The sequence below is a fragment of the Panicum virgatum genome, chromosome 2K (assembly GCF_016808335.1).
Source record: "Panicum virgatum strain AP13 chromosome 2K, P.virgatum_v5, whole genome shotgun sequence".
Lineage (NCBI taxonomy): Eukaryota > Viridiplantae > Streptophyta > Magnoliopsida > Poales > Poaceae > Panicum > Panicum virgatum.
In genome coordinates, this window is record NC_053137.1 from 62125834 (window position 1) to 62141712 (window position 15879).

The 15879-nt window shown below is 44.4% G+C and overlaps 1 protein-coding gene and 1 long non-coding RNA gene across 4 annotated transcripts; one reads left to right on the plus strand and one right to left on the minus strand.

Moving 5' to 3' along the window:
* Nucleotides 1-2433: 2433 nt before the first annotated feature.
* LOC120692864 lies at nucleotides 2434-4999 on the plus strand. 2 transcript variants are annotated; one of them, XR_005682763.1, is made up of 2 exons: nucleotides 2434-3925; nucleotides 4026-4999. It is a non-coding gene; the product is annotated as an uncharacterized LOC120692864 (long non-coding RNA). The 2 variants fall into 2 exon arrangements; XR_005682761.1 differs by having other exon boundaries at nucleotides 2434-3299.
* Nucleotides 5000-5914: 915 nt separating this feature from the next.
* Nucleotides 5915-8150, minus strand: LOC120692868 (putative polyol transporter 1). Of its 2 annotated transcripts, XR_005682768.1 has the most exons (3): nucleotides 7773-8150; nucleotides 6082-7669; nucleotides 5915-6044 (listed from the first exon to the last, which is right to left on the minus strand). XR_005682768.1 is itself a non-coding variant. In XM_039976267.1 (2 exons), the coding sequence occupies exons 1-2, from the start codon at nucleotides 7882-7884 to the stop codon at nucleotides 6252-6254; spliced, it is 1530 nt and encodes a 509-aa protein (XP_039832201.1). In that variant the 5' UTR covers nucleotides 7885-8150; the 3' UTR covers nucleotides 5915-6251. The 2 variants fall into 2 exon arrangements, 1 of the variants encoding a protein (XP_039832201.1); XM_039976267.1 differs by having other exon boundaries at nucleotides 5915-7669.
* Between the last annotated feature and the right edge of the window lie 7729 nt (nucleotides 8151-15879).

Consider the following 15879-nt stretch of genomic DNA (forward strand, 5'->3'; position numbering starts at 1 on the left):
AGGATGTGATCACTGACGGGATGGGGGTCGTGAGGCAGTTCCCTTATGCACACTGGATCAGCTATATTTGTTCTATGATTGTACCAGCAGAGTCACCTGTCAGCAGTGTCTACCGTCAGGATGAGGCTCCCCGGTTCCCAGTTTACCGTTCGACAGCTCCCCAAGACCGGAGGAGGGGCAGACAAGCCGAGAGAGCTGCTATGGCACAGCTATCACCTGAGGCGCAAGCCCGAGTAGAACAGGAGGACGAGACACTTCTGGCAGCTGAGGCACAGCTTCCCGGAGGAGATGATGAGATTCACTGGTCTGAGCTTGAGTCAGACTCCTCCGAGGATGCCGAGTACTTTCCTGCAGCACCCGCCAGTCACGACCACGAGGCAGGAGGGTCCAGAGAGCCAGCTCACTCGTCACCCGCAGCTGCTACAGTCACAGAGTCCCAGGTGACTCAGCCGTCCGAGCTCACCTCTCTTCTTCAGCAGCTTGTCACTCAGCAGCGAGAGGATCGGATAGCACAGGAGGAGGCCAGGAGAGCCCATGAGGCTCAGCTAGCAGCCATTCAGAGAGAGGCTGCCCGAGAGCGTGCTGCAGCTGAGGAGCATTTTGTCGGGCTCATTGATCGAGTATCACAAAGGACAGACGCTCAGTTCCAGCAGATGCAGCAGGGCATGATGGCGATGTTCGGAATGATCACACAGCTGTACACTCACACCGGACTCGCCCCGCAGCAGCCAGACCTTCAGGGTGTTGGAGTACCGCAGCTCCAGCCCCTTCTGCAGCTCCAGCTACTTCGGCGACACCAGAGACCACGTTCTCGATATCCGCACTCCTTGGGTCTGTTGGTCGTCCGCTCTTCTCACCACTGCCAGCGACTACACTCTTCCAGGACTCACCGTCGGCAGTTCAGTCAGTCGCCCTCCCCTTCGTATCACAAACACTACCTTCAGGGGGAGGAGGAGAGGAGTCTCTACTTCAGCAGTCGACACAGCCGGCAGCTTCAGCACTCACTACTTCAGATGTTGACACTTCTTTTGCTGGGCTGGTTACCACTTCTACGGACCCTCTTCCAGGCAGCGCCAGTACGAGAGCCTCTACGACAGCTACACCCCCAGTCAGTTCAGACCAGCAGCTCCCGTCTGTCACCGAGGGCTCTCCGTTCGACGACGACGACAACGACCCGGACTGCTTCCTCGCCGTGCCACGACAGCAGGATCAGTAGCTCGCCTTTTTGGTGCTTTGATGCCAAAGGGGGAGAGAGTTAGGGGGAGTTGGAGTCAGGGGGAGGGTAGAGTTAGAGAGAGCTCGTAGTTGCAGGACTTTGATGTTTTATCATATCATTTGATGTTAGTTCATGGATATGTACATTTGACTCTTGAGTATGCTGTGGTTTGAGACATATCTATGGATTTCGTTTGAGCCGTTGAGCTCTTTGGTTCTTTTTCGAGTTTGCTTGTGTTTATCCTGTTTATTTTTCTCGCTCTCTCGTTATTGTGTTGTTTATGTTGTCATCAATCACCAAAAAGGGGGAGATTGTAAGCATCTAGGCTCTCTAGGTATGTTTCGGTGATTAATGACAACCATTATTGTGACTAATGAGTTTGTGCAGCTTAATGAATCATTATCGCTCATTTGGTCATATGTCAAAAGAGGCCCCTAAATTTCATTATTCAAAAAGGTGATCTCGGTATTCAACTCAAATATATATCAAGACTTGGGATCTTTCTAGTCCTAAGTGTTGTAAGATTGAGAAGGACACTTAGGTTAGTATAGGTTTTATAGTTTTGTAGTGATCGCACTATTAAGAGGGGTTAAGGTCAAGTAACTTGAGCATGGACATGATCAATCAAAAATGGATGTACACTATGGTCACTCAGGTTCCTAGAAGTTCAAATAAGTGGTTTTCAACTTATATCTCAAGAATATTTGGATTTCATTCAAGACTCAAATCAGAAAAGGCAAAATCAGAAAAAGTCTATACACCGGTTTAACCGACGACTCAACTTTTCTATACGTCGGTTAAATGCAGTTATCAGAGTCTGGACAGGTTCTATACACCGGTTAAACCGACGATGTTTGAAATGAACGTCGGTGCATTAGTCCAGAGTTGGTTAAACCGACGATGTTTGAAATGAACGTCGGTGCATTAGTCCAGAGTTGGTTTTTTCGGGGTGTTTCAAGTTCTATACACCGGTTAAACCGATGATGTTTGAAATTAGCGTCGGTGCAATTGTCCAGTGAGTTGGTTTTCTCAGGGATTTCAGAAGTTATACTCACCGGTTAAACCGACGATGGATTTGAGTTAACGTCGGTGCAGTTGTCCAGAAACTTGGTTTTTCAGTTGATCAGTGGACAACTACACTCACCGGTTAAACCGATGATACGTCGGTTAATCTGCCCGAGTTGTAACGGCTAGTTTCCAAAAGGGCAGTTTACCTAATGGTGTTGCCCCTCGCTCTTTTTTTTAGATTCCCCTTCCGAATGCTCTCTTGATCTAGCATGCGAGAAAATTTCATAGACACTATGTCGCCATAGACTCTCCGATATTTTTTTCTAGATAGTCAGCTCTTGCAGTCCATGGAATGTATTATGAAAGGTAAATATCTGTTTGCATAAATATTATAAATCACATTTTATTTTCTAAAACCAGCAGCATGCCGTGTGGCCATGAGAAAGGTGATAACTGCTTTCAGTTCTTCATGGTTACATCTTCAGTCTTATTTTGGTTGGCACTCTTTATTTGGCTAGAAATACCAGGAATTCGGGTTGTTAATTTGCAGAAGAATACAAGAATTCTGAATGGCAAACACTTGTAATGTATACTATTTGTGTTGGTATCTTTGTGTAGTAAGATGTTACATATAGTTCATACTAGAAATATATCTAATGCATTTGAGGCTTTTGCTTTACATGGTCCAAATCAATGCTTTTATTCAAATATTTCATGTTCATTCTCATGAACTTGATGTCATTTTTTTTGAAGAGTTCATGAACTTGATGTCGACAGGTTGGTTTTAAATTACTGGTGCATAACATCTTTAGCTCTGTAAATGGTCTCACTCATAATGTCCAACCAATCATATTCTACATGTTGTCATGTTGTAATCTTCTTGCTTGTCATGTTTGTTGTATATTATCCACATATTACCATCGATTATATGAATATCACCAAAGGTAATGCTGTAACTGCTACTAAATAATTTTAATTTTGGCTTCTCTGAATTTCTAGGCAATTGGTGTGTTCTACATTTTTTTTACAGGCTGATGTGTGCTACGATGAGTGTCTATATCTCCCTCAACACCAGGTAATGTTTGCTTTATTCTTTCAGTCTGAATTCTTGCAGATTAAATCAAAGCATTATCTTTTTCTGCTTTGCTCTAAAGTATATTTCCTGAATGAATATGTTTAATTGATTTTGTATAAGTAGTTTTCTTCGAAGTATTCAAGTGTTAAGTGACATAATTATTTTCAGTTTCTTCGAGGGAGGACCTTCTGTAACCAGTGCTGCTCCCTTGCTTGCTGTAATTTTGTGAAACAGATTTGTTATTGCCCCATGGTGGTGGTATTTTCTTGCATGTGTTGCAATCAGTCGCAGGAGTCCCCATCATTACAAGCTGCATTCTATGAACCTGAACCTTAATATTGAATGATCCAAATGTTGGAGGATTCAATCCCGTTTTAGGCAAACTGAAACTCCTTCTAGGTGGACATAATGAAAATTAGAACAAGTTCTAATATTTGAGTCTATACTAAATTGTTCAGTTAGCGCTACCAGAAAAAGATATTGAACCTTACAACATATATCTGTTTGCACTAGGTATCCCTGTAAACATTGAACAAAGTCACTGGTACTTAGCAGTCATAAATGCCAAGAAACGTGTTATTAATTCATTGGGATTAGTGCATCGTGATGAACTAATAATATATGCTGTAAGTATTATAGTTATATATTCCCTATACTACCAATTCCCTATACTATCAGTCATTCAGGGTCTTATTCTTATAAAGTGACCCTCGCTATTTTTGACAGGTTCATGGGCTGCAGAGATAGATTGATATAACAAGCCATTCGTTGGTGGTTATTAGAAGCATCCCAAAAGCGTCCCATCACCAATTTGGGAAAATCATACAAATATGAAAGGGTAGTTTATCCTTACCAACTGGATCTTGTTGCACCCGGTAACAAACATGCATAAACCATTTCTCGAAATATGTAATTATGAGTTACATAGGTTATAAAGATTGCAGGGTTCAAGTGGCCTAACCTAAAGGTTAAGTCATGGCCTATTGGTGTACATAGAAGTTGAGGGAGAAGTATGGATGGATCTCTCCCACATATTGTCATGTCTTGCATGGTGGTGTTGCACCAATTAGGCAATGTTTTAAATTCTTGTATCAATAAGGAAAAAGTCTAAATTACTCCCCTCAACTATAGCCAAAGTCTGGATAACCCCCTAAACTATTGTTAGTTTGGTTCATTTTACCCCCAAACTATACCATTTAGTTCAAATTACCCCCTAATGTAATTTGTCTTTTTCATTTCTCCATGCATAGGTGGAGTTTTAAGTTGAAAATTTACAACATAATAGTACACACCATAACACATATTAGAAAAATAAATCATATTTTTTATCATTATTTTGATAGGTTAGGATATTTAATAATAAATTAATTATTGGAGTTCAAATTTGTATGAAAACTAATGGGGAAAAATTATAAAACTTTTTCTAAATATGCTTTGTTATGTTCACTAATACCCTACAAAATTTGAAATTAAAATTCGACTTGTGTATGGAGAAATAAAAAATATAAATTGTGTTATGGGGTAAAATAAACTAAATGACATAGTTTAGGAGTAAATTGAACCAAGTTATAGTTTAAGGGGTTATCCAGATTTGGCTATAGTTGAGGGGAGTAAATTGAACTTTTTCCTATCAATAATGGATTAAGACAAGTTCTTATGGTGGATCCAATATGATGTTCGCGCAACTATTGTTACAGTTAGTTTTATTTTGTTTATTTCTATTGATCTGTTAATTATGTTCTCACTAACACGTGATATACATATATTCTTTGGTTGAACTACACCATGGTGTCCATTACGTTCTTGTAGAGTTGATATAGAAATTAGTTTCAAACACGTGCCCTAACCACTAGTAATTGTAAAGTACTAGAAGATATTTTTTCTTTGAAATTTTTTCTGGCAGTTTGATCTATGAAAAATTAAATTAAATTAGTATTTGGTTCCACTTTTTTGGTACTTTGTTTCATATTTTTGTACCACCAGATACTTTAGTCTAGGTACTTTCTACCTTGACCATTGCACTATTATGGACGGCTCTCATTTTTTCCAATTATTGTAAAAATTCTCTTCTTTGATTTGTTCATTTCCACGTGATTTTATGTAAGGGGCCATCTTGGATCCAGCCATCACAGAAGTTCCATGTAATGATGAATGATAATGCTGGTAAAATTTTAACCAGTCGACACCACGTGATCACCGGACGAGAACATGTAATTTCCTTCCTGGCAAAATCTGGAAAAAAATCCAGGATTTTCTAGGTAAATTAGGAAATCTCTTCCTTCCTGGCAAAATCTGGAAAAAAATCCAGGATTTTCTAGGTAAATTAGGAAATCTCGAAAGGAATTATATAAATTGGATTTTCAGTTGCTCATCCTGATTACATTTTGGGTTCGGCTCATGTTCACATAGGAGTGGTAATGGGCACCATGGCCCTAGTGGGCTCTTCACAGTCCAACAAAGTCTTTAAATTATTTAGTTCAAAATTGAATAAGATTAGAACCCGGTTTTTTTAGAGTTCGCTCTTAAATTTTTTTTAGTTCAAAATCATGAGTCCTTTACCACCCCTATGTTCACATATTTTGTAGAACAACAAAAACGGCTCTGCATCTCGCAAATGGACACGCGACTCTGACACCAATAATTATTCACACCGTCTAAAGCTCACACACAAGTATACGACGAACGGGATAAACAAAAGGCAGAAGAAAATTGACGTCACCGCGAGCCAGAGTCTTTGGATTCGACCTCGCCATCAGCAGTTTCAAAAAAAAAAAAAAAAAACCTCGCCGTCAGCCCGTCACTATCCTGAAGCACCACATCTTTTTTTTTCCTTTTTCGTTTTTTTGAGATATATGCAGCACCACATCTGGTACGGTAGGCGAATCTTGCCACGCTACTTAATCCACGGCCAATCGGCCATGCTTGATTCGCGTGGCAGGTGTTGATTCACGTCTAGTTCGTGTGCATTTCCACTACCTTATGCTTGGCAGCGGCGCTCTCTTCTTCAGCCATGTCACTATCTTCCATGCCGAACAGCCTGCCCATCTCCTCCAGCGTCCGGCCGCGAGTCTCCGGGAGGTAGTTGAAGAAGAACACCCACGCGAGCCCGGCGATGCCGGCGTACAGGAAGAAGCTGCCGCCGATGGTGATGGCCTTGGACAGGGACAGGAACGTCATGGAGATCACGCCGCTGGTGACGCGGTTGCTCGCCGCGCCGACGGCGAAGCCCAGCGCGCGCACCCGCAGCGGGAAGATCTCCGAGGTGTACACCGACGCCATGGGCCCGAGCCCGATGGAGAAGAAGGACACGTAGGCGAGGATGGACAGGATGCACAGGGCCACGGCCCACGGGATCTTGGCGCCCGGGTGCTGCCCCACGACGGTGAGGCCCGTCCCGAGGCCGACGAGCGAGACGATCATCCCGCCCGTGCTCGTCAGCAGTAGCGGCCGCCGGCCGGCGCGGTCGAGGAGGAACGTGGCCACCAGGATGAAGAGCGTCTTGGTGACGCCCACGGCGCAGGTGGTGCCCAGGAGCTTGTTGTCGTCGGTGATTCCCGCGCTCCTGAACACGCGGGGGCTGTACAGGACGACGGAGTCGATGCCGGAAGCCTGCTGGAAGAAGTGGAGGCCGACGGCCGAGAGCAGTATGCGTCGGACGGCCGGGGTTGGGGACAGGATGAGCTCCTTCCAGACCTGCGACTCGCCGCCTCGTTCCTTGGGCACGGTGACCACGTCCCCGTCGAGGTCCTTGGGGATGCCCGCCGCCGCCTTGATGTCGGCGAGGCGCTCCGCCGCCTCCTCCGGCGTGTCGCAGGTCTTCTCCAGGACGGCCCTGGCGTCCGCGAGGCGGCCCTTCATGACGAGCCACCGGGGCGACTCGGGCATGCCGAACACCATGAGGGACAGCAGGGCGGACGGCACGGCGCCGATGCCGAGCATGACGCGCCAGCCGAGGTGGAGGGGAAGGCGCGCGAACGCGTAGTTGGACACGTAGCCGAGCAGGATGCCGATGTTGATGAACACCTCGGGGAACGACGTGAGGAAACCGCGGGCGGCCGCCGGCGCGATCTCGGCGGTGAACACGGGCGCGATCATGATCGCGTAGCCCACCCCGACGCCGGCCACGAACCGTCCCGCCATGAGCATGGCGTAGTTGACGGCGAAGCCCATGAGCAGCGCGCCCACGAAGAAGATGGCGGCGGCGAAGACCACGGTGGAGCGGCGGCCGATCCAGTCCGACGTCCGGCCGGCGGCGAAGGACCCGATGAGCGAGTAGACGTTCAGAATGCCCATCAGTATCTCCAGCTGCACGTCCGTGATCTTGAGGTCCTTCTTGATGTAGATCCCCGCTCCGCTCATCACCCCAATGTCTGCAGAATTAGAAGAGTATACAATAATTAAGCATCACCTACAAACTCACAAAAATGAAAGATCTCTCGACAAGAACTTGATCGTTTAACTTGGTTACCATACCATAGCCGAGGATGATGGAGGCCGTGGAGGCGAGGATGGCGCAGAAGGAGGCATACTTGACGTTGCTCTTCTTCCTAGGCTCGACGGCCTCTGCGAGCTTGGCGGAAGCCATCGTTAACGGTTACTCCGCCTTGGACCTCTGGTCAGAATGATGAAGAGTTGTGTGTCCTCTGTTAGCTAAATTAAAGTGGTGTATTGAAGGAGAATAGGAGATGGATATATACAGACAAGGAGGCCAGTCTCATAAAACAATGAAAAGATACGGACTAGGATCATTTGGGCCCTCTAGTCAATGGTGACGTGGCTTTTGTCCGCGACGAACAGCTCCTTCCACCATCCGTCCATCGCAGCAGTCACCGGTGGTGTGCGAGGATCTGTAGCTTGCACCTTGCAGCAGCATGCACCGGCGGCCTGCTGCAGTCTCTCTCGGTCTTCTGCTAGCTAGCAGGCCCATGAGTCCATGACTACTTGTCATGCCAGCGACCTGGATGTCGACAGGGCCTATCTCTTCGCTGGATCATTATTAATTGGAAAAAATCCTCTTTATTGCTCTCAACTATCGCAAAAGTCTGTTTCTCCTTCCTCAACTATAAAGCAAGGCATAACTGCTCCGTCATTTCTTTAAAACCGGACGCATCACCTCGTTGATTGTTCTTTTATGTTTAGTTTGGTTGAATGGTTGAATCTTTGAAAAATTATAATAAACTATATAAAAATATAAAATGCAAAATTCAATTTTATTAGACTCCTAGATCTATGCAATGAACAAATGTTATGGTACACTTTAGTTCAAAGTTTTAATTTTAGCTTTAGATATATACTTTTCTGTAATTAATTCATAGCTATAGTTTTTGTCATCCAATTATGGTGAAAATTTTAAGGTGGGATAATCATTATATGCTTGAGGACTAGTAAAAATTTCATGCTTATTGGATCATGTATGGATGAGTTATAGATTTGTCAAGATAAATCTATAAATAAACCTAGATAAAACTATAACTCTGGCATACATGATCCAATGAGTATGATAATTTTACTAGAGTTAAATCATGCAATGATTAGACTAGAGTATGAAAAAGTATACATCTAAAACTACAACAAAAATTTTGTATTAAAATATACTATATCATATGTTCACTGCATAGATCTACTCACGTCAAGTCCAACAAAATTTATTTTCCATTTCATGTTTCTTTTTGTAATTTATTATGATTTTCAAAAATTCAGCTGAAATAAATATAAAAGAAAAATAGAAAATCCACTGAGAGAAACCAGTAACTATAACTTAGGTATATATTGATCCAATGAGCAAAAAAAATTTACTACAGTTCAAATAAATAATAAGGGGCAATTATGTTCTTACCCCTGTTTTGAATCTCAATTGTGATTTTACTTTTTTTCACTTTGCATTTGTACCCCTACTATTTGGAAACAAAACTTCATTCTACCCCTACTCCGTAACCAGCACTTAACGGTGTCAAAGGAGACAATTTTACCCTTACTTTTTTTAAACTTTATAAATATACCCCTGTTATTTGTCCTGTTATTTTCCTAGCAATTTTTGCCCTCATTTTCTCGATTCTTGCTTACTGCTGTTGCAACTTGTTAACTTGAATACCGTGCTGGGTCAACATGCACAACAAAGGAAACAAAGACACGAAAAGTAGTAAGTTACAGACGGAACAGCACATCAAAGCCTCTCCACGAAATCTTGCACCGGTTTTGCAGAACATAGCAGATCAAGGAGAAGAGGAGGCGTCCAACTTTCATCTGGTCTGATATGTTAAGGGGGTATTACCGGTATACCAAAAAAACACAGACATTCACCTCTGAGGCTTTCAGGCATATCGTCGAATACCTTGCCTACACGACCAAGACACATCACAGGCCCGGCACAGTGAGACCCCCGCAGCATTCCAGAACCCTTAGCGTTCCTAATTGATCGGCAAACTCACTCCTCACAAGTTCCGACAAGTGGAGAAAGTGACACGCAGTCCTGAATGAACCAAATTCACACGCAGTGCCTGGCCTTTCCCTTTCAACCCTGGACTCAGCGCCGCCCGAGCCTGCCGCCCGCTCCTGCACCGCGCGCCGCTCGTGCCTGCCCCGCACCAGCCGCTCGAGCTAGCCCCACGCACTGCACGTGCCTTCCCATCACCTGCCCCTCGACCCTGCCCTGCACGCCTGGGCCTCGAGCCTGCCCCCCGAGCTTGACCGGCACCAGGCCAGTGCAGCACCTGGGGAGGGCGAGCGCGCCACCCTAGCCTACCTATAGTTGGCCATTCGGGCCTCCCGGCACGGCCCGGGCCCAACTCGGCCCGGGCCGATTAGGCCCTACACGATGGCCCGACTATCTAGTCGTGCCGGGCCGGGCCGGCCCACGTGCCAAGGCACAAGCACGAGCACGGCCCGTAGGCCTGTTTCACGTGCCGGGGCAGCCCGAAGCCCTAAACGGGCCCGGCGTGCCGTGCCGGCCCGCGGCACGCCAACTGTGGCAAAACCGCCCAAATTAATCCGGCTCAAGTGCGCTAATCATCACCCTAAAGGTAATCCCGGCTAACACGCACTTCAAACGGAGTAATCCGGCAGTGCTGTCGGGTAAAGTCCCGAAGAATCCATCTGAGCGTCGATCGAACCCAAAGCTTACATGCAACTCACACGAAGGTGAGTCCAGAGAGTACAACATTTCACAAATATATTACATTATAGAGTCTTAACTTAATTATTACAAACCAAGTTCAAAATCTCAGAAAGGTACCTGAAATTCAAATTGAAAGTAGTTCAGAGTTCAACTGCAGCGGAAATAGAGCGAGTTCTAAATGACGATACAAGATGTCATGATGAAGCCCGTACATGACATCACTCGGCATTGTCATCAATGGCCGGAGTCGTTTCCCACTCCACCGACCAACCAAGAGGTAAAGTACACGGCCAAGTCAAGCTAGCTATCTGATCTTCAAACGTATCACCTGAAAACAAAGTTGTGCCATAAGCAAGGCTGAGTATACTAATACTCAGCCAGACTTACCCGACTAGGATATACTTAGTCCTCTAACTAGACATGCAAGGCTTTTTGCTGGAGGGATTTGGTTTTGCCGAAAAACAATAAAGAGTAAGTCCTTATTTTCAGATTTTAGCTTTCAAGTTCTAGTTCACTTAACCATTCTACATTAGCATCTATCCAATAGCATACATGGTAGAAAAAAATTATTTTTCATCATCCAACCAGATTCATCATTTACATTCTACTTGTTACTCTATGTGGCAAAAGGGTTAAACAGTCTCAATATCCGTGAGAGTCGGACGATTCGAATCGAATTTGTTAACCTTACAAGGCAGACCAAACACACACGCATGGGGACCCAGTCACCCACGCGACATTTCCCCTTTCTTTCTGGCTTATGGATCAGGGTCACCCCCTTCGACTACAAGAGCCCCACGCCACGGTCGACGCCGGGTCGTGACCACGCTTGCACCCGCATGTGGCCGCATGAGAAACAACGTTCCAAGAGGGTGAGGGAAAAGTCCACTCCCCGGGCCGATCAGGTACTTAAGTTTACCGATTACCATATTTCTCGGCATGTGGTTAGTACGTTGAAACGCTTAACCACCACTACCACACACCGCGGCCTTATCCATTTTCACTAAACAGACGGGGTATCACAAGTACAACAAACCCGCCCGTAAACCTTATATTGCAGTGTGTAGTAAACATCCAACTCCTATAATTTTCGCGAGTGACAGGAAATCACTCGACTTCTACCGAACCATTAGCATAGCCAACTAGCGACCTATACATGCTAGTATTCAAACATAGGTACTTAAGATTATGCAACTAGGGTTCCAAACAATTCCTACAAACTTAAATGCACAAGTAGATAGGAATATAAGCAGTTGCATAAATTTAAAATAGATAGGACATGCTCCGGGGCTTGCCTTCCTGAGCGTAGCTAGCCTTGGGCTCTTCCGAAACATGGTTCGGGTCTTCAGTGGCTTCAGTTAGATTCACTTGAGCTTCACGCTGCTCACTCTCGGACTCCGGCACCAGCTCATACGTACCATCGGCGAGAGTAATCAAATCTATATGAAATGCACATGCATGAGTTGTGGTGATGGTAACAAACTTAATTTAATTCACTGTAGAGTTGTAATCCAACACAACTCAAGTTAAGTTGGAAAATATTTTATGTTAATTGGGCAATCATTTATAGAGTACTATCTAACATGATTTTATTCATAAAAGGACTAGGAGTTTGCTGTTTTTCATTTTCTTGACACGTAGAACTGGTATTTTCCTTAATTAACACTATAACAACATGAAAAAGCCATAACTAGGGTTATATATACTTTATGGTACTAAAATTTTTATGCAAGGTACATACCGGATTAACTTGCCTACTGTAGAATTTTGAGCTAATTTCATGTAGCATAACAACCATGAAAAAAAATAAAGTAAGCAGCTACTGCTAGAAACAAAAATAAATTGTATAGGTCAAACTATGCAAGTAATGCTAATGAAACTTAAACTGCGGGTTGATGATCCTATTATGAAGCTACTATAAAAATTTCATAATTAACTAAGCATTACACAAGGCATGAAAAATAGCACCATATATAGTTGCATGGATCAAAACTAAATTCCACAGACTGTTATACCAAGATTCTAAGTCTCAAAATTCACAGTAATGGTTCCCAATTTAAGTAAAGACTGTAGTAAAAATATTAGATTTTTCCAGACAGAGGAACTATTTTTCATGATTTAGTATATTTCTTCCTACCATAAATTATTTGGACCAGTTTGACTTAACTAAAAATTTCCAACCTTTTTATAAAGAATACATGCATTCCAATAGAGTAACTGTAAAAGTTTCAGCTCCTGAATCATATCAGAACAACTTGGATAAATAAAACTATTTAAACTAGGCATAAATCAAGATCTATTAAAATCAATAGCTAGATTTCTCCTATGGTCATGACATTTTTACACAGAGCCATACTATTTGGTAATACAACACTGTCCAAAAATCAGAACCAGAACATGCATATAACTTGAGATACAATAAAAGCTATCTATTCTTTGTATTTGAAATAAAGCAAAAACTAGTGAGCAAATAAAAAAGTGCATGTAACAAAAGTTGTAGATCTAGTCACAATGATTCCAGAAAAGTTTAGTTTGCATTTTTACGATTTTTCTATGATTTACTATTGATTTTACAAGTTTGCTGTTTTTCAAAATAAAATAAAAAGAAAACGGAACTTTGCAGTTGGGCCCCTAGAAGATTAAAACAAATTGCAGAGAGGCCCCTGGCTGGAGTTGGAACAGAGGAGGCGGCGGGCGGCCGAAATCCCGGCGAGGAGCTCACCGGCGGCGAGGGCTAGGTGGGGGAAAGGCAAGAGGGAGGCGAGCTCTACCCTTGGGCGGCTCGGGTTGGTCTCGGGGTGGCCGGAGGCGGCTCGCCGGCGTGGAGCAGGGTCAGCGGCCGGTGGCGGACGGCGGCGGCGCCGCTCTGGCGGCCCCGGGGAGGCGGGCTCGGGTCGGGGAGAAGGGAAGCTCGTGGGCGGGTCTATTGGGGGCGAGGTAGGGCGGAGGAGGGGGCTCGGCGGCGGCCTACGAGGGCGGCGGCCATGGCGCGGCGGTGAGCTCCCTGGCGCAGGGAAAAGCTCGGCTCGGCTCTGGGGAAAGGGAAAGGAGTGGAGAGGTGAGGCAAGGAGGCTTTGCCTCGAAGCAACGGGGCTCGGTGAGTTAAAGAGAGAGGCGCGGTGCAGGGAGTGGTAAGGGCAGGCGCGTGCGGCGAGCGGCGTCGCGATGGCGTTTTCGCAGAGCAGCAGTAATGGTCGGGTCAGGAGCGCAGCGAAGAGGGTTGGGGCACCACAGCGGCGACAAGATGGGGCGAGTTGGCGTGCCCGGCAGGAAGCCATGAGTGGAAGCACAGCGAGGAGAGTTGGCGGCGTTGACGAGCGGCGGCGGCAGGCTACTCTGCTCCACCCCTTTGTCAACGGCGTACGGGCGTTCGGCAGCGCCTGGTTGTCATCACTTCCTCATCGTTCTCCTATGGCGCGTGGTGGCCAGGCGTGCGGCAGCAGGCGGCGTCGCACGAGCAGCGGGGCTTCGCTGCCCACCCTGCCGTGGCGCCAGAGAAAGAACAAAGGAGGGAGAGAGAAGGAAGAAAGAGAAGGGAGGAGGGTCAACCGAAGTTTGACTCAAAATGATTCAAATTTTTGTATTGAAACTCCAAAAACGGTGAACATCAAAGTTGTAGGAAATTCAAAGATTTACAACTTTCGTGTCGGGCAAAATTTCATTCGAGTTATAGTTTAAAAATTATTTTGAATTTCCAAAAACCGTGATTCGAATGACTTATCATTTCATGTGCAAAATTTTGTTTTCTCCCCTAAATTCCAACTAGTCATTTGTTAATTAAGATAAGGGAAAGGTCCCTACTCAATTTCATAGGCACGAGTGGATTGATTTGAAAATTAAAGCAATGTATATGTCACTGCACGTGTACACTTGCACATATGCACATATACATATACGTATATACACATGCATTTGTAGACAATACCGGAAATGCATTATCTACTCTTAATGATTATGCATGATGACATGGTTAATGACCTTACTAATTATTATTATTATTTTTTAAACACCTAAGGTGTTACACCAACCTTGTCACAACTCCAACAACTCATAATTTCATCATCTAATCAAAATTCACAACAACAAATTTGAAACTTTCACACATTCGAATATAAACATTCAAACATTCACACAAACACACCGACAGAGAAGATTAAAGATTAACTTGAGCTGTTTTATTTGCTACCTCGTTAAAAACTTTTGTAGGTAAAACCCCACACCTCGTGAGGATAAAACCCTACAAAGGAAAAGAGTACAGCCAGCTCCAAATTGTTCAATTACATAACAGTTCTAATTAAGTTCAAGTTTGGACCACATGTCCATACCACACAGGCACACACACTACACAGATTCAGCTTCATCAAGATACAAGTTTTCAAAAGACTCTTCAAGTTCTTCATCCTCTATGGCGTGCTGAAGTCTTGCATCTCCTTGCTCCCAATCCTTCACCAGAGCCAGCATCTCCACCGTCTCAGGGCCCAAACGTCGTCCCCGCTCCTCGATGATCTAGCCAGTTGTACTAAAAGCAGACTCTGATGATATTGTAGAAACAGGCACAGTCATAACATCTCTAGCTAGGCTAGAAAGAACAGGATATGATAGCTTATGCTCATGCCACTAGTGCAAGATGTCGAAATCATCATCAAACTGGTTAACTATATCAGAATCCAGGTAGGCAGACAGTTCAGAAGTAGCAGCTAGAGAAGCAGCAGAAGTTGCAGCTTGCATCAAAGCACTAGCAGATGACCTCCTATGCAAGAAGGAAGTAGAACCAATACCAGAACCAAGACCAGAAATACCACTACCACTGCTAGTACTAGAATAAGAAGGATCATCACTATAGATCTTACCCCAAACAGTCTTTTTCTTACCTGTAGGGCCTGGTTGGGAACCCCTTTGCAACCTTGCACCACCAAATTTGTCATCATACTTAGCAAAAATAACTGACAATTCAGCTCTTATCTCAGTCAAGTAGCATGAGTAATCATTACCATTAAGCCGAGATAGATGTACGAGAAGTTTGTAGAAACCTTTCATCTTAGCCCTAGGATCCAATATAAATGCAAAGGAGTAGAGCATAGGTATGTCACACCAGTATTGTAAAAACTTATCTTTCATGGGAACCACAACTAATCTTAAGTCTCCATCATTTTCATAATAGTTTAGATGGCCAGCTATATCAATAATATGATGCAATATTAATGGAGTTGTGGGGTAATAAACACTAGACAGAAAAACAGTGGAATCATAGAACTGTTGAAGGAATTCAAATATTTTTTTAGCAACATACCAGTGTTGTTCTGTCAAGAGTGGCTGGCCATCAATCAAAGGATGCTGAGTAGTGATGAAAACAGAGAATGTGGCCTTATGGGGCAGGAGATGTTTTAACAAAAGATAAGTAGAATTCCATCTCACATCCATATCCAATTGAAACTTGCGAGGTCTTACATTAACAGCAATGTAGTA